This window comes from Gopherus evgoodei, chromosome 10, assembly GCF_007399415.2.
Source record: "Gopherus evgoodei ecotype Sinaloan lineage chromosome 10, rGopEvg1_v1.p, whole genome shotgun sequence".
In the NCBI taxonomy this organism is placed as follows: domain Eukaryota; kingdom Metazoa; phylum Chordata; order Testudines; family Testudinidae; genus Gopherus; species Gopherus evgoodei.
Window position 1 is genome coordinate 71,567,763 of NC_044331.1, and position 27,079 is coordinate 71,594,841.

The 27,079-nt window shown below is 41.4% G+C and overlaps 1 protein-coding gene across 12 annotated transcripts in view; it reads left to right on the plus strand.

Annotated features, from left to right (window-relative positions):
• TRRAP (transformation/transcription domain associated protein) overlaps positions 1-27,079 on the plus strand; it is a 169,003-nt gene that overhangs the window by 114,370 nt on the left and 27,554 nt on the right. For all 12 annotated transcript variants that reach the window (XM_030578970.1, XM_030578969.1, XM_030578975.1 and 9 more), the window contains 5 exons: positions 1,996-2,197; positions 3,607-3,771; positions 6,415-6,505; positions 8,467-8,666; positions 10,692-10,953. In XM_030578970.1, coding sequence (XP_030434830.1) covers positions 1,996-2,197; positions 3,607-3,771; positions 6,415-6,505; positions 8,467-8,666; positions 10,692-10,953 — 920 coding nt within the window. The remainder of the gene's footprint in view (positions 1-1,995; positions 2,198-3,606; positions 3,772-6,414; positions 6,506-8,466; positions 8,667-10,691; positions 10,954-27,079) is intronic.

Sequence of the window (27,079 nt, forward strand, 5' to 3'; positions counted from 1 at the left end):
TTAGTTTTTTAGTAAGCTATTTGACAGGCAAGGTTATTTTCATTTACGTCATGATTTTTCCCTAATGCTCATCACTTAGTTTTTGTATTGCTACAGATGATTACAAGTTGAGTGGTCTTCTGAATTAAATATTCATATTTTTGTGTTAAAATGAGATTTTTAAGGTTCACTTTTAATAGAGAAACACGAGCAATACTTAAGTATTGGAATGAACAGTGCTATAGTTATCTAGTAAGAGGAATGTATTTATCTTCAAGCACTTCTATATCAAAGGAGCCCAAAATGCTTTGAAAGATTCCTCATTTCAGTGTTGCTATACATGTGTGAGAGGGATAAAAATTGATGCTGAAGTGAGGTCTTTCATCTCTTATTTATTAAAATTGTTTTGCTTGAAATGTACTTAGTGTATGCACCATGTTATACAGATTCAAGAGTTTAATATATATTGGGGTAATTGGCACCATATGCACAACTTCCGTATTTGGGAAAAAATCAGAATGGGAAACGTTTAAGGTCTTAAGGTTATCAATTTTCGGGGGAGTTCTATGATCTGTGTTACACTACACAGGCAGTCTGTTACACTACACAGGGAATTTTCAAACATCACAGTGGTCCCCTCAGGTCTTGGAATCTGACTCTGTGAATTCAATAACCTTTTAGTTGCCAAAACCTTCATTTTTGTCTCTCTCCTGAAATTAAAGTATATGTCAGAGATCTGTGATCCTCCTCAATCCCCCTTCACCTTTTCTCCAGAAAGCCACGTGTTCTGGCTGTGAAGAACTGGAAGGAGTCACTTTCAGATCATGTTGATTTTGTTGCTTTATTAATTTCAGTATGGGAATTCCACACTCTTCCCCTAACTTTTCTGCAAAAATCTCCCTCACATTTGTTCATGTGAGTTTCATCTCCCATGTCCTGAATGTGCTGGACAAGGAATTTGGATGTCATAGCAATACATTTCCAATTTGACTTTTCCCCTTGACATCTTCCTAATTTTTTCCCCCCTCTCAATTTTTCCTCCCTTCCTTCACCCTTCCTGTGTCATTTCCCCACCTTTTCTTTCGACCAGTATTGCAAAGAAGTGATGCTTGTTTGCCTTGCAACAGTAGTGAAAGTGATTGATTTGCTCCTTATCAGTTTCCCCTGCTGCTTCTGAGACACAGGAGAATCAATCTGTGCTGGTGCAGCATGGGAGCAAGTCTCAGTTGAGATTGAAGCGCTTTTGGGGGAAAATGTTCATGTGGGAAACTAGCTTTTGCTTCTCTTTACCCCCAGCTAAATATCATGACTGGACAAAATGCTTTCCCTGCGGCCTAGTTAAATGAAATCAGCTAGAACTGGGTCAGTTTTATACCATTCCTGCGCTAGGTAAACAAGTGTGAGAGAGAATTTCACAGAAAAATGAGGGGAGGCGTGTGGAATTCTCACAATGAAATTAAACAAAAGGGACATAGTGTACACATGTGATAAACAGAGTGAATTGTATTTTTTCTCTTTGTAGTAGGAGACTAATTCAAACATTGTTTGAAGATCATTAGGAGATAGATGATCATGACTTCAAGGGATGAGAGGATAAGTGGCAGGATCAGATGAATTCTAAAGAATGGCTGTTATATTTAATTCCCTATTCATTATTTGCTAGGAGAGTTTGCTTGAAAATACAGGCCATTTTTGTTTTGTTTTTTTAATAGGAAGATTTTTTTCAGTTTTCCAATTGGTGGTAAATATAGACCTTTTAACAGTTTCTCAGTATTTCTATTATGAAACATTTATTTTAATAAACATTCAACTATGCATAAGAAAGCTCATGGAAAGTAACGATGTGGGGGAAAAAACCTCATTACTAGAGAACTGAATAATAAAAATTCAGATCAGTATTAAGAAAATAACCAGGTTGAGTGCCATGTTTCTTATTACTGTGTTACTTATTACACAGCTTAGCTTTTATTAAGGTAAAATAAATATTCAAATTAGTCACTTACTATAATCCTGCAGGTCTGAAGAAGCAAACAAAGCTTTTTCTGCAGCTGTGCAGATGCACGATGTGTTAGTGAAGGCTTGGGCAATGTGGGGTGACTACTTGGAGAATATCTTCGTGAAAGAACGTCAACTGCACCTAGGAGTGTCTGCCATTACTTGCTACCTGCATGCATGTCGCCATCAGAATGAGAGCAAATCAAGAAAATATTTAGCAAAGGTAAGACCTAGAAAATGTATTTTTTAAGAAATGGCTGTTGTACAGCTGCATAGTAAGAACGAAGTTGTTCCTTGGGATGTCAGCATTGATGAGGACAGCACAGATGAATAAGATGCAACACACGTTTAGTTTGGTTTACACATATACTACAACTTTAACTGCTTAATAAGTTTCAGAAAGTAAGTATTACTATCTGGCAATATTTCAGTCTAATTCAGTATGTATTAGTGACTGTATCAGTCCCAGCCCTCCCAGCATAAAGGAGGAGACTATTCTTGGCCCCTCTTCCAGTCAGACCAATGAGAGTCCAGATGAAGGGTACTTCCTGTTGGATAAGATCTTAAAATCAACCTCCCCAGTCTGTGTAGTTCTTGCTACTACTGCTGTTGAGGCACAGGGCAACTACATCAACAATTTTGGACTCCAGCTCTCCAAAATCCATCTTATACTGTAGGAGTGTTGTAAGGACTAAATTTAACTCCTCCAGCTGCATTTCCAGTCCACTATGCAAAGAGAAATCTGCACAGGAGATGTCTTGCCCTTGAAAATCATCTTCAATTTGCATTTGTCCATATTATTTTGTTTAGTAATACCAATTATAAGGGGTTGGTTTTTTTTTTTTTTTACCACAGTTATTGAATTAAAACTAGTCAATATTTCTGTGGGGGAGCGCCTCTTTCTTTGTGTCTTTGTCTGTCTGTCTTTCTTCGTTTATAGTAAAACGAAAGATTAAAATAACTATATTATTTATCGCAAATAATGTAAAATATATTAAATATTTTACTTTTCCATATAAATGGAGTCTGTAGTTGCTTCAGAAGACAAATGGAAGAGGAGTTAATTTCATGCAGTTGTGAAGGGGACGTAGTTTGCAGGTTGATCTCTTGAGGATGCAGTTGCCACTATGGATGGTTTAACATATCCATAACAAAAATGTTTCTATTCAATTAATAATCTTAGCATATATTTGCATAAATAAAATCAGCTAATTGATGATTTTGCAGAATGTACCTCCATCTCCAATCTTTATTCATACAGTTGAAGGATTTCTGAGGATGTATCATTTTGAAGTTTTCTTTTTTTGGAAGTTCTTTGTTCTCTAATATAAAATACGATAGACGTATTTCTTTAATGATTGTGTGGATTCCACAAACTGTGCAGATTTACTTTTGTAAATGACAGTTTGATAGGTTTTTTCATTTACTGTAGTTTGCTTTGTGTAATATGGTTGGCTATGCAGGGCTTTCTTCTGCTGTAACTTTTTTTGGTTATTATTTAGAAATCTAAACAGTTATTTATGGGTGACATATGTAAATTACTAGCAATCAGATTCCATACATCAGCTTTTGAAAATACTTAATATTGGAAAGATAAGAGTTCAGCTTGAAGCTTCTTTTTTTTGCTTTTAGGTTCTCTGGCTTCTGAGTTTTGATGATGAGAAGAACACACTAGCTGATGCAGTAGACAAGTATTGTATTGGTGTCCCACCTATCCAATGGCTGGCTTGGATTCCACAGTTGTTAACATGCTTGGTTGGCTCAGAGGGCAAGCTTCTTCTGAACCTCATTAGTCAGGTAGGGTGGATGTATGGTACAGATGATAATTTCTACTTCTTTGTTGTTCATATTGTATTTTTGTAAGATTAGGTCCTGTAAGTATTTTTAAAGCAAAATGAAGGAAGTGTTAAGATTTCAAAATTTCATGGAGTGTACAAGTATGAACATGTTTCTCCATTTTTTCCATGTAAGCAGGATATATTAATTTCAAAATGAATTTTTGATAAAACAAGATTAAATAAACTACTATTGTATACTATGTCTGCAACAAAACATTACAACTTTCCCTCTGGATGTACTCCATATTACATTGTTATGAACATAATTGCCCATGTTTGAAAATGCACAGTTAAATTATGCATATAATGCAGGATTAGGAATTGAAGAATTGTTCTGGTTTTGCTTTAAAGTGATTTAAAAAGCAATCTTGTTTTGGTAGGGTTTGTGTTTTGGTTTTGGGTTTTTTTTGTGGGGGGAGTCAAGGTAGTTTGAGATCTGGTTAAAAAATTAAAAAAAAATACCTAGCCCTGCAAAAATTATAAGCAAAGCTTATGTGGAATTTTATTCAGAAATGGCATTGCCAAATGATTGGAGAAGTGACAATGAGGTTTGAGGAGTTTAATCTAAACTGGTGGGTTCAGCTCTTTCAGTGATTTGCTGTATAATCTTGGATAAAGCACTTAAATCCACGTGCCTCAGTTTACCAATCTGTAAAATGGGTGTCAAGGGATTTTTTTTTTTTTCCCTTGTAGCCTGTCCAGCAATCTTCACAAGAGGGTTGTGTCCATTCTTGTGGCCCTGGATGCAAAACTGAGCTATCGTTGTGCCACCTCACCCTTAATTCCCACCTTAGGAAATGGGCAAAAGTGGTTACTGACACTAGGATCCTGTTTAGACTAGGAAGAAAAGTGGTTGGGGGAAGGAATAGTTTTGAGGATTTTTTTGTTTGTTTGTTTTAGGTAAATATGTTAACGTGTTTTAGAATGTGATGGTTTAGTGTTTTGAAAACGAGTTAGCACTTAGTATAGACCAGTTTAAAATATCTTAGCTGTTCATGGTCAAGCGTACCCTTCTTAACCACCTAGGCCCTGTCCTGATGTGTGTTACAATTGTGCTAGCTCAATCAAGTTAGCTTAACATGATTGAAAACCCCTTTTAAGAGGCAGGCTAATGTATGAAGTCATGATAGCTGGCTGTGTTGTAGCCTAGGCTGCTCCAGGCTACAATGTCCCCTCAGTCCCCTGGATGCTGGCAAAGGGGAAAAATCATCCCTTTTCTCGTGACTCCCTTTTTCCATTTTTGCAGTGCTCCTGCTCTCTGTACGTTTGCCCTTTCCCCAACCTATTTTAAGGTACTAACAGAGAATTACTGTGTTTTCAAAAGAAGTGTAAGATAGCAGAATTACTATAAAATGGAGATTTAGAAGAGAGACAGACTCCCCTGCAGCCTTGAGGAAGCAGAATATTTGGGGGCATCCTGATTTCATTGTATCTTGGTGGCAATGTCTTTCAAAACAAGAGTTCAGCTGTGTACTGAGGATTGATGCCCTAGAATAAAACCTGTTTCACCAACTTGTTGAGGCTCAGTATTTATAAAGCTCTTTTTAGTAAAATTTTCAAAAGTGCTAGGTGATTTAAGACCTCAAGTCCCATTGAAAGTCATTGGGCTTAGGTCCATAAGTCACTTAAATGCTTTTGAAATTTTTTCCTTTTCTGATTGTAGGATGGAAGGTGTTGTTATACTAGTTTAATGCATTATGGATTTGTGGGCTTAAGGCTGCAGAAGAAGTTAAAAAATGAACTTAATTGGAAATGAGATATTTACCACAGATAAACTTCTCATAAAATCATTTATTCCTGGATTGACTCCATGGAAAGTATATACATCATGTCAGTAATCTCTGTTCAGTTACATATGGACATTTTAAGATTATTTGTACATATCTTGCTCGTTTAAATGTAAGGACAGTATATTTTTAAGAAAAAAAGTATGGTGAGAGAAACTTTTTTGCCTTATTTTATGCTTGCCTACATCATTTGGTCAAGTTAGGTACATTGTTCTGCTCATGTAACGGGCACTGAGGTTTATAGATTTAAAGGCAAAAGCTTCATGTTAATGTGTACTCAGTTTTCTGTAGGAGCCATAAAGCCTTTGTTTGGTGAAAGTAGTGTCCCTTTATATTAAGTGGCTATTCTTCACATTCAGTGCTGCAATTATGTGGAGTAAGGTTACTCTTTAATGGGCCCAGCTACCACGTGGCATTGGGAATTGTGGCCTAATTTAAAGACTAACTGGTGGTGTTATGTCTGTTTTTCTTTTATTATGTGCATGAGTAAGATCTTTGAGCTGGTCAGGTACTCTTGCATTATGCTGTTTCCAGATTTATTAGGCAATACAGTAGTGGGAATCCTAATTAGATATCGCTTACTACAGTGTGCAGAGATGCACTGTGTCGTTTCTGTGACTCTACCCTCTTTTTTTTTTTGTTTGGATTTTGTTGTTGAAATGAGCTTTGATGATAAATTCTAAATAAATCAGGGAATTATTGAAATGCAGTTGTTTATTAGGTATATACTTGAGCTTTTCTATATTCTTTGTAGATTCTCTTTGTAAACCAACAAAATACTGAATATTATTTCCTCTGTGTTTATATTCAAATAGGTGGGAAGAGTCTATCCCCAGGCTGTCTACTTTCCTATTAGGACCCTCTATTTAACACTGAAGATAGAACAACGAGAGCGTTACAAAAGTGGTGAGTTAGTACTAAAACTCACTCTGCTCAATTGGCAGCTGCAACTTTGGCTACGTCTTCACTACCCGCCGTATCAGTGGGTAGCAATCGATTGCTCGGGGATCGATGTATCGTGTCTCTTCTAGACGCGATATATCGATCCTCGAACGCGCTTATATCGATTCCGGAACTCCACCAACCCGAACGGAGTTGCAGAGTCGACATGGGGAGCCGTGGACATCGATCCCGTGCTGTGAGGATGGTGAATAATTCGATCTTAGATACTTCGACTTCAGCTACGTTATTCATGTAGCTGAAGTTGCATATCTGAGATTGATTTTCCCGCGTAGTGTAGACCAGCCCTTTGTCTCTCCAGTGGGGATTCCCTGACTTCCTAGTAAATCAAGTTCACTAGGAGGATAGCTATTTATCAATGCTTAGAGCTAAGGCAGTAATTAATGGTAAATTTGTTTGGGTTTAGCATATATCTGTGTGCAAGTATCTATGAATACCTTACAATGTTGCTGAATATATTCATTATATTCAGTCAAATTACTGTAATATCAGAGAGCTGCACAATCATTCATGGATATTTATCGTCATAAAACCCTTATGATTTACAGAAACGCTGTTATCCTGAGTTTGCAAATGGAGAACTGAGGCATAGGGGTTGAGTCACCTAAAGTCACACAGGATGTCTGTCAGAGTAATAACTGAACCCAATCTCCAGAGTCCCAGTCCACAATATTAACCAGGAAGCTGTCCTTACTTTTAGTTAGTTTTGATTGGATGCATAGGTCACATTACCTGTTGGATGAACACAGTTCTTTCAGTGCACATGCTGGTGTTTAAGATAAACTTTTTGCCATATATGCTCTCTAAATTTTTACTTTAAATTTAACTTCCTCTGTAAATACTCTCTTAAATTTGCTGTCGCACTGTATTTTCAAGGACCATCCCTGTGAAGCATTACCATATCAAGTAATTCCACAGCACCTAGTTGTTCTTTTGGCCCATGTAGTCTCTCAAGAATAGCTCCCAAGAAAACTATTTGAACAATTTAAATCTTTCCTTTTGTTCTAGTTGTTGTTTTGCTGGTTTTGGTTATAAGTGCATTGTTTAGATAATCACCCATTTCACTTGTGAGTCAGTGTATTTAATTTCTGCATACATGTTAAAGGGAAGTATTTAAGTAACATCTTATTTTCCTGGGTGTATAGCTCTACAGAGGGGAAATGTTCACATACAATAATACTAAAATTACATTTTATTTCTTGATATTAGTTGTATACAGCCTTTTTATTGGTTTCATTACATTAATTTCCAATAATGGATGCTCTGCATGCAAAGTTCTGCCTTAATAATGATATCACTGCATGTATAATCAATAGCTGATCATTTTTCTCTTGACTCTACCTCATACTTTTTAACTCCTAAACACTGCTCATAAACAGTGCTCTTAAGTCATATGGTAGCATTTGAAACCGTGTCTCATCATTTAGTAAGTTGCCAGCTTATACCCTGAAATTCACTGATTAATTATATCATCATTCAGTAGTCTTTGTATAAGAAATTTAGCTTTAGTAAGAGATGTTCCTTAGGATAAATTTCATATCTGTTGCTATTAGATCACCTGTTGTTCCAATTATGTTATGAGGTTTCATCAAAGCAGAAAGGAATTGAATATCTTAATTTTTGCCTTTTACTTTAAGAGGAAGTGGATTGCACAAATCCAATGCAAAAAGATTAAAGGTACAAGTCTTCGCTCATTTTTAAAAAAATGTATATTTTGCTCTTATCTTTATGAAACAATGAAATATCATTTGCAGCAAAATTATTTTTTAAACAATTTTGATTTAATCTTCCACTGAATTATAGAAACTTGGAAGCAAATTCAGGACAGTATATTTTTTTGAATACCATGCAATCATCTGTTTCATAGTTCTCTGAAAGTTAACTATGCTGTTTGGATTTTGTTCCAGATTCTGGACAACAGCAGCCAAGTTCAGTAGGAAATCAATCTCATTCTGCATCAGATCCTGGGCCAATAAGAGCCACTGCACCTATGTGGCGCTGCAGCCGAATTATGCATATGCAGCGAGAACTGCATCCAACGCTTTTGTCTTCTCTGGAAGGCATTGTAGATCAAATGGTCTGGTTCAGAGAGAATTGGCATGAAGAGGTATTTGGACTTAATATAACTATTTGGAATTACTTTACATGCATAAAAACCAAATCAAATTTAGATGTATAATATGTTTCTAGACTATTTATTTTTCATATCTGACAGTATTTTCTACAGAGTTTGTTTAGTAAACTGCAGCACAATAAACTAGTCTGATTAAAAAATAACTAACAATTCTGCCTTCAGAACTTTTAATTATTTCTATATTTTCAAAAGTGATGTAGATGCTGTGGAAAACTCTCTGAAATAATTAGTGTGATAAATATTTCTTCAAATTGTAGGATTCCAGCTGAATCTTGTATTGCAAGAGACACTTTAAATTCTTGCATTATGTTTCTTTGCTTTTCCCTCTAGATGTGGTTTGTGAGGTAGAATTGGGAGCTACTGCACTAAGTCTAAATTAAATTGGATATGTGTCTTTTGAAAAGTAAATACAGCACGTGTAATACTTGCTTGACCCAGATTATCGACTTTAGTGCTTGCCTCCCAAAATGATTTTCTTACCCCTACTCAAAAAAGATTTAATAACATAGGCTTTAATAAGGTCTCCTATTACTAACACTTCATTATTTTATGAAAAACCCCTCATGTTTATTAATGTATTCCAGAATACTGAGAATTACAGTTGTCAAATGAACAAAGTACATTTTGTGATGCACTTTATTTGCTACATCTGTATAATTTGCTAATTTTCAATGGAAAGACTCAACGCTTTAACTGTCAGTAGGCCCATGTTGAATATCTAATGATTCTTTTGCTAAACAGCATCTCAGGCACTACTACAAATAAAGTTCTTCTGTATTTTGACATAAGGTCCAGCTCTTGCTTCCAGTGACTGAAATGGAAGCAGAAAGATTCAAAAGATTCATAATCTAGATTTAAGTACAGTAACTCCTCACTTAATGTTGTAGTTATGTTCCTGAAAAATGTGACTTTAAGTGAAACGATTTTAAGTGAATCCAATTTCCCCATAAGAATTAATGTAAATGAGGGAGATAGGTTCCAGGGAATTTTTTTCACCAGACAAAAGACTAATATATAAAATACACATGTGTGCGCTCGCTCGCGCTCTCTCTCTCTCTCTCTCTCTCTCTCTCTCTGTGTGTTTTAAACAAATAATTTAATACTGGTATGCAGTGATGATGATTGTGAACCTTGGTTGAGGTGGAGGAGTCAGAGGGTGGAATATTTTCCAGGAAATGCCTTACTGCTAAATGATGAACTAGCAATTGGCTGAGCCCTCAACGGTTAACTCACACTCTGCAAGGCAGCAGGAATGGAGAGAGGGGAGAGAGCACTGGAGACATAGACACACACTGTGTGTGTAAGAGAAAGAGATGAGCATTTCCCCTTTAAGTACACTGCCTTGTTAATTAGATCAGCTTGCTGAGACTGTAGCTGCTGCTGCCAGCAAGCTCCCTCTGTCTTGAGCCCTGTTGTGTGTGTCCCCTGCTCTACAGAAGATGGAGTAAGCAGGGTGTAGGAGCAGGGGGGAGGGGGAACCCTGACATTAGCCCCCTTCTTCCTCCCCTCTCCCCCTGCACAGCAAGCAGGAGTCTTGAGGAGCAGCTCCAAGGCAGAGGGCAGGAGCAGCACATAGCAGGGGGAGGGAGGGACAGCTGCAATTGCTAGCCTGCTGGGCAGCTGCTGCACAGAGAACTTAAGGAACGAGGAGCTGATAGGGACGCTGGCGATCCACCCTGGTTCCAGGCCCCCAGCAGCTAGCTGCAACGGGCTGCTCTTCCTGCAAGCAGTGGAAAAAGCAGGCGGCTGCCAAACAACATTAGAAGGGAGCATTGCACAACTTTAAATGAGGATGTTCCCTAATTGATCAGCAACATAACAACGAAACAATGTTAATGGGGACAACTTTATGTGAGGAGTTACTGTAAAGGATAATTTTACTATTAGGAAATGTATTCTGGTTTTGCTGTATTCTAGTACTTCATTGCATTGTAGTAGTAGTGTATATTTGCTGTCAAATCAAAAGACTTAACAACATATACTTTTTTCTTTTATTAGGTTCTTAGACAGCTGCAGCAAGGCCTGGCAAAGTGCTATTCAGTTGCCTTTGAGAAAAGTGGAGCAGTTTCAGATGCCAAAATCACTCCCCATACACTCAATTTTGTCAAGAAGTTGGTCAGTACCTTTGGAGTGGGACTGGAGAATGTGTCAAATGTCTCCACTATGTTTTCCAGTGCAGCTTCAGAGTCGTTGGCTAGAAGAGCACAGGCTACAGCTCAAGACCCTGTATTTCAGAAATTAAAAGGGCAGTTTACAACAGGTGAGATCTTACAACATAAGTTCAAGTTTATTTTAATAATCTGCAATTAAAATATTGTTTGTCCAGTGTTCAGGTCCTAAAATGGTCTTTACTCTTCCTTTCTGAGGAAGAAAAATGACTATACAACAAACCAAATTTTTATCATTTGAAAAATTTACAATAGTCTACTGTCTGTCCATTCCTATACTCTTTGGAGTAGTAAAACATGCATGCAAGAAAATTAGATCACAACACTGCGTAAAGAACGTTTGTAGAATAGTATGTAGTTTTTTCATTCTTTCCATAACTGAGTCAAATTACTCCTATTTACAAAAATAAGTACATTACAGCACTTCAACAAAGGACTAGCACATTTTGACTGCTTGTATGGTGAATGACAAAACTATCTGGCAGATGAAAACCATTAATAGCTAGATAGTCCTTATTTATAGTAAAAGCACACAATGTAAGTTACTTAAAATGTAATCGCAGTTTTCATCACAAAAGTCCAACAAACAGTATTATGTACACTTTCCAGAATTATCAACATCTGATGAATAATATTAATTTTGGATAGCTAGATTATAAAATTCTCTGTTCATTCACATAATTGTATTAGATAAATTGAATCCATAACAATAGTCAGCTCTAATAAAAGTGTCCTTTTGGGAAGTAGCTTATTAGGTATTTCATATTTTATTTGCCAGCTGATTTATTATATTTTGTGTGTCTCTGGTGTTGAATTGAAATTGAGTCACTTACCTAAGAAAAACCTGCAAAGCAGTTTTAATATAAGAAACACTCAAAAGTATCAAAGCCACTCAGATATTGTCTGTATATGAGGTACAGAAGCTTGACATTTCATGGTGGGGGCGTTCCATGGCTTCCTTGGTCATGGAAATTGGCTTCTGTTACAGCGATACTTCCTTGGCTTATCCCAAAAGAAGACTAAAAATCAGATAAAGTGGAATAGTAGAATATATTCTTTCAAACAGAAAAATATTAAACCTCTGAATCGGAAAGTCATTTTAATGTAGAGCTAAGTTTTCAACTATTTTTCTAAATCTTATTTTGATTATTTGTTTTAATTTTAGATGTTAATGTTCATAAGTAATTATGGAACTTACTGTATTCAAGGTCAGCACTGTTACTGAGTGCTTTATTGAGTTCAGCAGGTAGTTGTTACTAAGATGTTTGAAAAACCATGATGACTATGATGTGAAAATAAGTGATCTGTTGAGATTCTTGTGAAAGTAGCTCCCAGTCACAGATATGACCTACATATCTTGTGCACATTTATGTATTGCATGATGTACTCTTTGAAGCACAGCAGTTGCATGACAATAGATAATGGAAGTCCTGAACCATATGATTAAATTTAATGGATAAAGGCTACAAGGGAAGGAAACAGTAGTTGAAGCAGTTCACATATCCCCAATTATCTGAAAATTACAGAGAAGCAAAATACAGTTAATGTAGATAAGGATTTCTTATTTTTTTAAAACCTTTATTATTTACATATTGCAACAGCCCTTAGGAAACATTTAGTCACTGAAGACATTTTTATAGAATTTTTTATATTATCTTAGTCTTTATTAATTTCTCTTGATGCTTTGTTTCCTTCCAGATACAACTTCTGGGAGATCTTAATTTTTTTAGGCTTTAAAGGAGAATAATTGTGAAGTTAGACCTGGAATTCTAAGAGAAACATAGAAGGGAGTAGTTATTTAAAAAAAAACAAAAATACATACTGTGACAAAGTTCCTCCTCTACCTTGGTGGGTCCTGCGCTTATTTGGCAGATTTGCTCACCTCAGTGATCTTCCCCACAGTCTGAGTCAACTTCTCCTGTGTCTGATCAAGAGTTGGGAGGTTTGAGGGGAACCCAGGCCCGCCCTCTACTCTGGGTTCCAGCCCAGGGCCCTGTGGATTGCAGCTGTCTATAATGCCTCCTGTAACAGCTGCATGACAGCTACAACTCCCTGGGCTACTTCCTCATGGCCTCCTCCAAACACCTTCTTTATCCTCACCACAGGACCTTCCTCCTGGTGTCTGATAATGCTTGTACTCCTTAGTCCTCCAGCAGCACAGCCTCTCACTCTCAGCTCCTTGCGCCTCTTGCTCCTAGCTCCTCACTCGCACTTCCTCTCCTCTAGCTCCTCCCCACCTGACTGGAGTGAGCTCCTTTTTAAACCCAGGTGCCCTGATTAGCCTGCCTTGATTGGCTGCAGGTGATCTAATCAGCCTGTCTGCCTTAATTGGTTCTAGCAAGGTCCTGATTACTCTAGTGCAGCCCCTGCTCTGGTCACTCAGGGAACAGAAAACTACTTACCCAGTGACCAGTATATTTGCCATCTACCAGACTCCTGTACCCCACTGGTCTGAGTCTGTCACAATACATAACCTCCCTCCCTCTCCAATCCCCTAGAAAAAGGATTGTAAGACTTAAGACTAATTATTTTGTAGTGTCCATCTTTGTTATGAAAATACCTTATACTGATAACATTTTCATTTTATTCTCTGTATATTTTCTTTGCATAATTTCAAGGTTTATAAATGGCATATTTAAAGTTTCTAGCTTTGTTATCTCACACTTTTTTACAAAAATTATGTGCATCAGCATTTAAACAAATCTAAAGGGAGTTTTTTCTGGAGCTATTTAATGAAATAAAGAACATTTTAAAGTAATCAAGATACAAAGTGTCTCTCTTAAATTTCAGTTTAAGAATAAGCAATTTGCCTGATTTTTTTTTTTTCCTGTGCAGACGTCAAAATTTATTTTTCAATTATGATTAAGCGTGAGTGGTTATGGGATTAAAATAGTTACTTTAGTTAGTGCTAGAGTAGATTATGCTTTAATCTATTCAGTTTTGAATTAAACCTCAAATTTAAGTGTGAAAAAACAGATGAAATTAAATTGGTGAATATGCTTGCTTTGTGGAGTCTTTGATGATTGAATTTATTATGCTGAAAATGAAATTAGGTTTCTGATTAATTTGCAGTAGTGGTAGAAACTACTTTATCAAATTAATAGAAACTTAATTACTTTACTGGACATAGAAAATGTGTTAACATTTTTGGACAACAGTTAGTAGATCATGCTTACATTTCCTTATGTGCTTTGGGCCTCTTCATTCTGAGTCAATGGGGTCCGCCTTCTGTCACACCTAGAAGTGACCATGTTTGTATTTATAATTCTCAACATCTGCTGTATTCACTTGATGTAAGGATATTTATATCTGTTTTCCAAATCTTCTGTGACGTGTATATTAGTTAAGAATCTATCTAAAGGTAAACTGTGTTCCCTGCAGTTATTCCTAGGTTAATGTTGATAGAAATATTTTCAAAAGACATATGCAAATAATGTATTGTGGTTGCATGACCTCTTCTTACTATAGTTGACATGCATCTTTCTTCCTGCAAATACAAAAAGGAGCTCAGATACCTCCAGGAGGCTCCAGGGATAGGCCATACCCGTTCCGCATTCATTCTAAAATCTCTATCTACAGCCAAGCAAATGGAGTTCAGCTTATTTTCCTTCTTATCTGTTACCATCCCATCTTTTAAAGCCAAATTTAAATTCCAGTAGTTCTCTGCTCTTTAATTTTGCCGGAATTTTTGATGGGATGGTTTTGTAAACAGGACCACTTGCCCAACATAGTGCAGTTGGCTAAATAGAGTCAAGGCAAAGAGGGAGCCCATCTTTGAAGAAATCTCTGAGGTCACAGAAAGAGTATTGTTGCAATTATCCTTAGCATGGGCGGATGGATGTTGAGTCTGGAACAGTTCTATTAAATACAAGCTGATGGTGAATGACATCTCTCACTTTCTGGTTAATAGGAGCAGTAGAACTGGTTTCCCCCAGAAAAAAGTTGTTTCTTCTAGTATATATTGCTGTGGGGTGCTCCACTGTAGGATGTGTGTGTACCTGAATGCACTCAGTTGGAGATTTGACTCAGCAGTGTCTGTGGGTCTGTGCCTGCACACCTATACAACCTTGTGCTCCAAAGCAAGAAGAAGTACTAGACCTGAAACAGATTTTTCTCCTGAAGTAATGAGCATTCTAGCTGTCTCAAACGTCTCAGAGACTCTCATTTCATCCAAGTGCAAAATTTGCATGAGATTTAAGAGGAAGTCTCATCCTCCATTCAGACTCAGACCATTTCCATCTGATAGTATGGATATTGAGAGGATGAAGTTAATTGCACTTGGTTTGTCCTTCAAAGAGGTTGTGACTCTACAGACTTCCATAAGGATTTCATGTCTGGTCTACATCTCATCTTGTCACAGTTAAACACCATATGATCAAGAAAACAACAGAAACCCCAAGGTTTTCTTCAGTATGGACAAGGGACTTCACTTCAGAACCATAGCATGACAGGTGTCGCCATACTCCGTGTCCCACATGCTAGGTCCTCAGGCCCTTTTGTTGAAAATCCTCAAGTCTTAAGATCTCTCAGAGGAATCAGGCTGGCTAGACCCTATGATCAGGCCAATCTTTCCTAAGTGGGGTCTAGTGTTGGTGCCCTCACTGCAAATATCTATTGTTCTGTTCCATTCCCCCTTTTTTTTAATTACCTTCACCTGCTACTGGGGCATCTGAGCACCTTCTGTCTCAGTTATTTCTGCAAGCCATATTCACATCCAGGGAACTTAGGCTCCATGCTTCGGTTATCATGAATCTGTAATCTCTGCTAAAAGACGGTCAAAATAGATCACAGTGATTTGTCATGTGCTGGTAGGTGTCAGCCATTTGGGAATGATAGACTAGGCTCTACTAGGTCTAAGACACCTTCCAGAGCATGCATTCTTGCAGTCTCCCGTATTTAATTATGCAAAGGTATTACTTGGAATTCTGCATTCTTCATACCATTACTTTGATTTGGCATCTAGATTTGATGCCCAGCTTGGGGGAGTAATGTTGCAGTCACTTTAATATTTCTCAAATCTTTCTCACCTGGTGGATCACTGCTATTTGTAGAGGAGGGGATGCATATAGGTATTTCTCAAAAGAGAAAGTTATTGTAGTAATTGTCTGTATGTGTCAAGACGCTGCATCCACCTTCCCCACTTCTTCAGATTAGTTGTGTAAGTATTTTTGAATTACTGGAAAGAACCAAAGTGTGTTCAGGATTACACCCTGATATATATCTTCAGGCTCCGTTATGAGTAATGATAAGATTTTGTCAGAGGTCACAGATTATGTCTTTCAGAGAGCTATGTGACATCATTCTCACCCCCATTATTTTTAATAAAAGTCAAAGACAGGTGGTTGCGAGCGTCCATTAATTTTAGTTTATTGCCCATGACCTGTGTGTGATTTTTACTAAAAATAATTGTGACAAAATCTTACCCACACAGCCTCTTTTCTCATTACTAAGGTTAAGTCCTTCTTATGGCTGCATGCTGGGAGATTCTTACCTTGCATATCTGGACAAACTTCTCCTATTGTGGTAATTGTGTTAACTTGTTATTTTTATCCTAGTAATTGTAAAAACAGTGTTTGCTGTGATCCAGAAGTATTGATTCAGACAGGCATATGTGTTCAATAAAATGTTGGTGTTATCTATGGGTAATTCCACATTTTTCAGTATTTTCCCGATGATCTTTACATTTGACTGTGGTTCCTTCATTGAATTGGTAAATCTTGAACTAATTCAAGGAGCAAGACTTAGCTTTTAGTAGTGGTTGAAATAGATAAATAAAACAACATATGTCTAAAATAAGCTGTCTCCAAAGCAAAGTACAAAAGTCTTTCACCATAGTGAAGCCAGTCATATTTCTCCTCTCCTTTTTACAGCTGAAGTTACTTATTTTCTTCTCAGTTGGGCTCTATGTGGAGCCTATGTGACATGAATGAAAAACATTAATTAATTGAGCTCACTCTCTGTCATTCCCATCTGCTATTGAGAAACAAAACAAAATAATCTAAAATAGGCATTTTCACCAAACCAGAGTGTATTCCTATAGTGAAATAAATAACTTGATGTAAAAATAAATTAACACTGTAACATATTTTTACCATGTTGGTTATTTGCATGTCATTAGAATACTGTAGTTGTAATTTGGGGAAATTTTGCTGCGCCTCATGGAGTTACAGAAAGAAATAATGCCGTCCTATTGTCACTTTTTCATAAATTGATTTACTCATGTTGCTCACTAGAGGGTAGACTTGGAATTATAATCAGATCTTTTTATAATATTTGTAGTTATCAGAGTTGTGCTGCATATACTATATAAAAACAGAAAAGGGACTGTCAGTTAACTACAGTAATAGTTTTTTGAGCAGGGGTAGGCAACCTATGGTGCACATGCCAAAGGCGGCACACAAACTGATTTTTCAGTGGCGCTGCTTGGTCCTAGCCACCGGTCCGGGGGACTCTGCATTTTTAATTTAATTTTAAATGAAGCTTTTAAACATTTTAAAAACCTTATTTACTTTACATACAGCAATAGTTTAGTTATATATTATAGACTTATAGAAAGAGACCTTCTTAAAAAGTTAAAATGTATTACTGGCACGTGAAACCTTAAATCAGAGTGAATAACTGAAGACTCGGCACACCACTTCTGAAAGGTTGCCAATCCCTGGTTCAGAGTCTAGCAGAATTATTCTTAATGTCTCCAAACTGGAAACTGTATGTGTCCTTTATGAGTTTTTTTCTTATGTTTTGAAAGAGACTGAAATTAATGTGTAAGTCTCGTTTTAATATAGAACATTCTCACGCCAAAATATTTAATGTATCAGCATTGTTGTGTATACCAGTGCTGCTCTGAAAATAATTTTAGAGCAGTTGCTGCTATAATGCCAGCAGAGTGTAAAACACCATTATATAGAATATCAGGGTTGGAAGGGAGGTACCTCAGGAGGTCATCTAGCCCAGTCCCTGCTCAGAGCAGGACCAATCCTCAAACAGATTTTTACACCAGTTCCCTGAACATCCCCCTCAAGGATTGACCTCACAACCCTGAATTTAGCAGGTCAGTGCTCAAACCACTGAGCTATCTCTCCCCGCCAGTGTTAATACAAAGAAAATAAACTTCTTTTAAATTTGATTTTTTTAAAAATCAGAATAGAAAAAGATAAAGAAATCCTGTCACAATTTAAAAAAAAAAATCAAAATTAGCAGTATCATTAGGAATATATTAAATTTATATCGTGTGTGTGTGTGTGTGTGTGTGAGAGAGAGAGTATGCTGTGTATATAATGTGTGAATATATAGTGGTTACCCTTTAAAAAGCTAAGAGATTTATGGCAACTCTCAGATTTTTAGGAGGTGAGTGTTGTACATGCATGTTTGCATTTTCTACACTCTTTGTGTGTGTGTGTGTGTGTGTGTGTGTGTGTGTGTGTGTGTGTGTGTCTCTCTCACACACACACACACACACACACACACACACACACTCACTCACTCTGAATTGTGGCTAAAAGCGAATAGGACTAGTTTGTTTTATTGTGCACGCAAAAGATACGCCCACAAAAACATGGTGTATTTAGGTTCTGTAAATTTGTTTGTAGAGGAAGTTACCAGATTTGTGAACAAAATGCAGATTTTTGTGACCCCTCTTTTTGTGGTTGTGGTTGAAAATTTGGCCCCTAGTGTGTTTGTAATTACCGTAGGGTGGATGTTAAGTATTGAATTGTTAGTGCACGATAGATGGATGCTCACAGCAGATTTTTGTGATCCAATTTCTCTTTCCTCTCGTGTTTTACACTCACAATTACTTTAACTTATTTCTCTCAAATGCTTACTAGTTATATTGGAGACCTAGAAAATATTTTACATATGTAACAGATTGCATAGTAGTTTGTGTTCTGAATGTACTGTGTCATCTCTGAGATTAACAGATAATTTTCCCTAGCATTCTACTTGTAGTGAGCCATATTGGAGATTTCACATGCAGAAATTGTTCTACTATAACTGTGAATCTTTTATCGGCTGTGAGGAAATGTGCAGTGCATTTCTAACACAGTAAAGCTAAGGAAGACATTGCTTGTTTTGACAAATTGATCAATGGTAAATATTATTATTTCATATTTATAATTTATTATAATAAATTTATTATTATTATTATATAAATTTTCAGAGTTTAATATGCAGTATCTGGGATTTACACTATTATCAGCTTTTATATTGTAAATTCTGTTCTCTTTGGGGGTCTCATCCCATGTTCACCACTGTGGTACCTGAGCACCTACCAATAGTTTGCAATAGCCATTTTGGTCCCAGGATATGAGAGAGACATGATAGTAGGTACCAGATGTTAGTAGAAGGCACAAGCTTTTGAGGTACACAGAACTCTTCTTCAGTTCTGGGGAAAGAAAAAGACTGAGGTAAATACAAGATGGGACAGATTGTTGAGCATAAAACAGAGGTGTTAATAGACCGCTCTTCCTTGAATGGTCCCTATGTGCTAACTACTTATGCTAAACAATCTCCACCTTGTATTTAGCTGTGATGCTCGGAGTACTTTTCCCAGACCTGAAGATCTCTGTGTGACTCATAATTTTGTCTCTATCACCAACAGAAGTTGGTCCAATAAAAGATACTACCTCACCCAGCTTGTGTCTCTAATATCCTGGGATTGACATGGCTACAATTACAATTACACAGGCCAGATAAGGAGGGATCGCTTTGTGAAAGCTGTTTGCACGTGGGTGATAGTGTTTTTGTCTTTTATCGTTTGTGTGTGTGTGAGTTCATTAAAGAGTGTAATATTTGTCTGGTTTCACCCACATACTTGTTGGGCCAGTGGATGAAGTACATTCACCACATGTTATGATAAGCATATGTAGGATCCATGGATCTCGAGAGGTGTGTTTGTGTGATATTGATCATACGAACAGTGGAAATATGTCTGCAGGTTTTGCATCTGTTGTCCTGGCAGGGTCTAGTGCCCCTTTGGCTTGATGTATTCTGGTCTCTGGGGAGGTTGTTTCTGATGATGTGGTTAGGTGGTTATTTGAAGATTGGTTGTGGCACACCAGATTTACCTGCTACTCTTAATTGCATATTTTTCAAACCCCTTATGCATAACAACAGACCCTCAATTGCCCACTTCATTTCTAGTGCCCGCTTATAACGTGTAATCTCTTATGCTTAACAGTCTATTCTGACTGGTATTTAGCTCAGACAAGATTGATGAGGCAATATCTTTTACTGGACCAGAAACAAGCTTTTGAGCTTTTTTGTATTTAGCTCTGACATTCTGATTTCCTTCCCCAGACCTGAAGAAGAGCTCTGTTTAGCACAAAAGCTTGTACCTTCCACCAACAGAAGTTGGTCCAATAGAAAATGTTACCTCATCTACCTTGTGTCTCACCTACTAGTAATGCATCTGGCACTTGGCTCTGTCTTTCTTCCTCTCTGCAGGGGGAAAATTCTGTGTGGATTTATTTTTAATTTTTAAAATATATTTTTATTTAAGCTGTGCTGTGTGCTCTTATTAGTGAGAGCAAGGTCAAGATGAGTGTTTTGCACTTAGAACAGGAAGTGCTGGGATTTATAGTGGTTCTTAAATCCTGCAGGATTTTGTTCTACAGTCTCAGATCAACCCTTGAGAAAGCACTATCTCCTGCACACTTTACCCTTGTGGTAGATGCTTCCAGATGTTGATCCCGGTTCTCATCCTTGAGTTGTAGGCAACTGTTCAGCTGTCCTGGCCCAGGTTATTAAGTATCTTGAAGATAAAGATGGAGATCTTGAATTTGACATAATATTCTATGGAGTGCTACTATATATAGCAAGCAGAGGACAAGTTTGATATTCTAGCGGTAACCCGAGTTGTTAAGAAGAGCTGCTTTGTTCTGTACTAACTGAAGTTTCCTGAGCATTGATTGTGCCCAGGTAGACTGTATTGTGGTAATCCAGTCGGGACATAACAAAGGCAAGGTCACCACTTAGGATGGAACACTTACCTAGCCAGCTATAGATAGCAGAATGCATTGTTCCCATCAGTGAGAATCCAAAACCATTCCTAAATTGCACTCATTTGATTAATTATGGGTTATGTATCTTCAGCTGGAGGAGACAGCACGTAGCTGCAAATTCTCTTTAAACTGGAGTAATCTCTCTGTTGCTTGGATTCACCTTCAACCAGCTATTCATCCTTGAGCTGATCTTGCACAAGCACTGGGCTGTTTTGGAAACGCTGGAGTTGTGAAGGATGAACAGAGCTGTTTGTTTGCATGTTGTTGGCATTTCTGTTTAGGATGTCTTGTCCATTCTCCTAGTTGTTTCATACAAATATTGAACACTGAAAAGAGTAAAAAGAAATGTGTTTTTTCTGTTCTGAGCTGTAAGAAATAAAAATAATTGTTTTGAATAGCAGACAGCAATTTTACTACTTTGTTTTGGAATTACTTCTGACTTTCAAGATTACTCCCCAGCTGGTGCTCTTTCATCTCATTTGAAAAAAAAAAAAGATATGTATACTCAGATACAGAATAAAATAGAGCTAAGATCTCTTTTGTCCTATCTAACACCACTTAATTTCATTTTAAGTCAAAAGGAAGCTCACATTACTAGATTGGAAAATAAGCTGCAGCTCTTCTTCCTCTGTCTGTGTGGTTTGATCTAATCCATACCACATGCATTCCATGATATCTGCATTGGTGAACTATATAAAGCCAAATAAAGACTGTTAATCAGTAACAGTGTTCAGAGTTTTCACAGTATTATTTCTAACGTCCTCATGACCTTGAAGCAGTAAGATATTAGGAGAATCTATATAGGCAAAAGAGCTGGAAAACAAATGGATTTGTCTAGAGCTTTGTGCAGGAGAAGGAAGCAACCTAGCCTGGTGGATTAAGTCATCTAGTGTACAGTTTATTCCATATTGGTTGTAATTATCAGATTCCAAAATCAAACTTCATACAGACATGAAATACCCAACAGAACCTGTGCAACTAAATGTAGCATACCTGTATGCATGATGGAATTATGTGTGTGTTTGTACTGCTGTAGCACTTAAATCCCTTGCCCAGTTTTACTATGCATTCTACTCAGATGTAACAAAGATGGTTGGATCCCTTTTACAAGTAGTTTCATCTCCCATTCTGTCTCCTCAAAATTAATCTGAACATACTAGCTTTTTTCTTTTTATGTTTGGTATTCATCATTTGCTTTTAGTAACCACTCATATGTTTTATACACTTTCTTGCTTGGTACGGTAATGTTCTTCTTCGAGCGATTGCTCACATCCATTCCAGTTAGGTGTGCGCGCCGTGCGTGCACGTTCGTCGGAAACTTTTTACCCTAGCAACTCCAGTGGGCCGGCAGGTCGCCCCCTGGAGTGGCGCCGCCATGGCGCCCAATATATATCCCTGCCGGCCCGCCCGCTCCTCAGTTCTTTCTTACCGCCGTGTCGGTCGTTGGAACTGTGGAGCGCGGCATAGCTGTCCTCCACGTCCCTAGCTCTCCTAGTTCTCTATCGTTTATCTATCGTTCATCTCTAGTCCATTATAGTTGTTAATTAGTTGGTTAAGTAGATAGTTAAGTTAAATAGTTGTTAAGTAGTTCTTCGCCGGGGGCTTAGCCCTTCCCGGCACCCGGCACCAGGCTCATGCCTGTTTCGCCGGGCTTCAAACAGTGTGCGGCCTGCAAGAAGCCCATGCCTACCAGCGATCCCCACGAAGCGTGCCTGAAGTGCCTCGGGGAATCGCACAGATCTGACAAGTGCCGCATCTGTAAGGCTTTTAAGCCAAGGACAAAGAAGGAGAGGGATCAAAGGCTCCGGACTCTCCTCATGGAGGCGGCACTTGACCCGACGGCTTCGCAGGCCGTGATCTCGGCGCCGGCACCGGATCGCACCGGCACAGAGAAGACTCCCCGGCACCGACCCTCTCCGGCACCGGAGTCAGAACCAAGGCCGTCGAAGTCCAATACTCCGGCCAGGCAGACCCGGCTAGAGCGCCCGGCCTCGACATCAGCCGCGGCGCCGCCGGCACCGTCGACTCCGGGCCCAGCGGGTCCGTCGAGTCCGGTACCGCCGAGCTCCCCCATGAGATCTGGGGTTGAGATAATGGTCCCATCCACACCGGAGACCTTCGCCTCGGCTCGGGACCTCATAGCCCTGACTGAGCCCACTCGGCTGCCACCCCCGGTACCTCCAGTGCGGGTTGTGTCCAGAGGCAAGCCCATGATGTCGGCACCGCCCAGAAGATCTCGTTCACGATCCAGGTCCCGACGTCTTGGGCGCTCCAGGTCCCGCCGCCGCTCGCAGTCCCGGCACCGCTCCCCTCAGCGGTACCGGTCGCACTCGCGGCACCGGTCGACATCGAGACGATCGCGGTCAGGTTCCAGTCGCCGAGACCGGCACCGCGATTCCAGGAGCAGGTCCCGACGCTACTCGCCGCACCGGTCGACCTCCCGGCACCGAGCCGGTGGCAGGTCTCGGTCGACCTCCCGGCACCGAGCCGGTGGCAGGTCCCGGCACCGAAGCGGCGCCCGGTACCGATCAGGATCCCTGCTCCGCGACAGAACCCGGTCCCGATCCCGGCACCGATATGACTCCCGGCACCGGTCCCCGGCACCGAGACGATCCTCCGTGCCGGCCCGCGCAGACCCTTACCATCCAGGGTCGGCCCCTCCATGGCCCTCTAGACAGCCGTCCGTATCCTCCCAGACGGACAGCGGGTATGCGCTGGGCACCGACCGGCAGACGGCGCTGTTCGGTGATCCGCCGCTGCAGGACCAAGGCCCACAACAGTGGGGATTCTGGACACCCTGGGCATACCATCAGGCCCAGGGCCCCCAGCAGCTCCCTGCTAGGCCGGCGACTGCGGAGCGTAGGGCTCCTGAAGCCTCGTTGTCTCGCCCCCCTTCCTCCCCGGAAGGGGAGGAAGGGTCCAAGCAGCAAGACTCCGCTGTGGCTCCTGAGGCAGAGGCGAGGGCTGAGGAAGACCCTCAGTTAGACACTCTCGTGCCTGGGGTCTCCTCATCCTCCTCCCTGGATGAGGCGGTGGCGGGTACCTCCTCCAACAGTCCCCCCCCGCTGGATCTCAGGGCGCACCAAGACCTCCTCAGGCGATTGGCTCAAAATCTGAGTCTGCAGGCAGAGGAGGTCTCGGAGATAGAGGATCCAATTGTAACCATCCTCTCTTCTGATGCTCCCACCAGGGTCGCCCTGCCCTTCATACGGACCATCCAGGCCAACGCCAACACCATCTGGCAGTCCCCGGCCTCCATCCCTCCGACAGCGAAAGGCGTCGAGAGGAAGTACATGGCCCCTTCTAGGGGATACGAATATCTCCATGTACACCCGACTCCGGGTTCACTGGTGGTGCAATCAGTGAACGATAGGGAGCGTCATGGCCAGGAGGCTCCAGCCCCCAAATCCAGAGAAGCCAGGCGGATGGACCTCCTTGGCCGTAAGGTGTATTCGGCTGAGGCGCTGCAGCTCAGGGTCTCCAACCAGCAGGCCCTGCTGAGCAGATACGCCTTTAATTCCTGGGTGGCAGTGGACAAATTTAAGGAGCTGCTGCCACAGGATGCTCGCCAAGAGTTTGCGGCCATCTTGGACGAAGGCAAGAAGGTCGCACGCACGGCCTTGCAAGCCTCCTTGGACGCTGCGGACTCGGCTGCCCGTACCCTCGCGTCAGGAGTTACGATGCGTCGCATCTCCTGGCTACAGGTTTCCGGCCTTCCGCCGGAGCTCCAGCATACTATACAGGACCTTCCTTTCGAAGGCCAGGGCTTGTTCTCTGACAAGACAGACCCCAGACTCAAGAGTCTGAAAGACAACCGGGTCATTATGCGGTCCCTCGGGATGCACACCCCCGTGACGCAGCGTAGACCCTTTAGGTCGCAGCAACAACAACAACGCAGGCCGTTTTCCCAGTTCCGCCAGCGGCAGGACCTTTACAGGCGCCGCGGCAGGAACGGAAGGCGCAGGCACTCGGGGAACCAAGGGGGGCAGAACCAAGGCTCCTCAAAACCCCCACCTGGACCTAAGCCTTCATTTTGAAGGTGCGCCCGAGGGCGCAGTAACAGTTTCCCCTATGGATCCTTCCCCCCCGTTTTCCAACCGCCTTTCGTTTTTCCTCCCGGCGTGGTCCCAAATAACATCGGACCGCTGGGTCTTAAGCATGGTGCAGACGGGATACCGCCTGCAGTTTGTTTCATTTCCTCCTTCCCGCCCTCCTTCCTCGTCCCTCTTCAGGGATCCCTCTCACGAGCAATTCCTTCGGCAGGAGGTGCAGATGCTCCTCAGCAAAGGAGCTATAGAGGCGGTTCCGGAAAGCGAGAAAGGCAAGGGGTTTTATTCCCGCTACTTTCTGATCCCCAAGGCCAAGGGGGGCCTCAGGCCTATCCTCGACCTGCGAGAGCTCAACAAATACCTCGTGAAGTTGAAGTTCCGCATGGTATCCCTGGGGACCATTATTCCATCCCTGGATCCGGGAGACTGGTACGCCGCCCTCGACATGCAGGACGCGTATTTCCACATTGCCATTTGGCCGCGCCACAGACGCTTCCTCCGCTTCGTTGTGGGGGCTCTTCATTATCAATTTGCAGTCCTCCCATTTGGCCTGTCCACGGCCCCGAGGGTGTTTACAAAATGCATGGCAGTTGTCGTGGCGCATCTTCGGCGCAACCGTGTCCACGTGTTCCCTTATCTGGACGACTGGTTGATTCGGGGCACGTCGGAACAACAAGTCAACAGCCATGTCCGCGTGATCACCGGCATGTTTGCAAGTCTGGGCCTCTTGATAAACACAGACAAGTCCACCCTGAGGCCCACTCAGAAGGTGGAATTTATCGGGGCCGTCCTGGACGCCACTGTGGGCAGGGCCTCGCTGCCTCTGCAACGGTTCCAGACCATGGTGGCGATCGTTCAACGTTTGCGGTAAGCCACATTGACGTCAGTGAGGACATGTCTAACCCTGTTAGGCCACATGGCGGCTTGCACCTTTGTGACCGACTACGCTCGGCTCCGCATGAGGCCTCTCCAGCTGTGGCTTATCAGTCATTACAGGCCGGCAAGGCAACCGTTAGACATGTTAGTCACAATCCCCCAGAAGGTCTTAGATTCTCTCGGCTGGTGGCTAGACCAGTCCGTATTATGTGCGGGTCTTCCCTTCCACCCCTCTCAGCCCTCGGTATCCCTGACAACGGATGCCTCAGATCTAGACTGGGGGGCCCACCTAGGGACCCTGCGGACACAGGGCCTGTGGTCTCAGGAGGAGGTGGGGCTACACATCAACATGCGGGAGTTGAGAGCGGTCCGCCTTGCTTGTCAAGCGTTCTGTCATCAGCTTCAGGGTCGTTGTGTCGCCGTGTTCACGGACAACACGACGACCATGTACTATATCAACAAGCAGGGCGGCACCAGGTCCTCCTCCCTGTGCCTCGAGGCGATACGACTCTGGGACTTTTGCGTAGCCCACTCCATTCACCTCAGGGCTTCTTTCCTCCCTGGAGTACGGAACACGCTGGCGGATCGATTGAGCAGATCCTTCCTGTCACACGAGTGGTCCCTTCGCCCGGACGTCGCTCTCTCCATTTTCCGGAGGTGGGGTTATCCCCGGGTGGACCTCATCGCGTCCAAGGGGAACAGGAAGTGCCAAGCGTTCTGCTCCTTTCAGGGCAGGGAGCCGGGGTCGATAGCGGATGCCTTCCTCATCCAGTGGTCGACCCACCTGTACTATGCGTTTCCCCCGTTCCCTCTGGTCCACAAGGTCCTCCTGAAGGTGCGCAGAGACAGGGCTCTCGTGATCATGGTGGCCCCGGCATGGCCCAGGCAGCACTGGTACACCATGCTGCTGGACTTGGCCGTAGCCGACCCAGTTCCCCTGCCCCTTCATCCGGACTTGATTACCCAGGACCACGGGACCCTCTGTCACCCAGACCTGCAGTCGCTGCACCTAGCGGCGTGGCTCCTGCGTGGCTGACTGGTTCCGAGCTGCGCTGCTCCACGCCTGTGAGGGAGGTGCTCTTGAGCAGCAGGAAACCGTCCACAAGAGCCACATATTCGGCGAAATGGAAACGCTTCTCCTGTTGGTGCGTAGAGAGAAATCTCCGCCCTATGGAAGTTTCGGTAACCGAAATCTTAGACTATGTTTGGTCCCTCAAAGGGCAAGGTCTGGCCTTATCGTCGTTGCGAGTCCACCTAGCAGCTATCTCCACCTTTCACCCGGGTGCGGACGG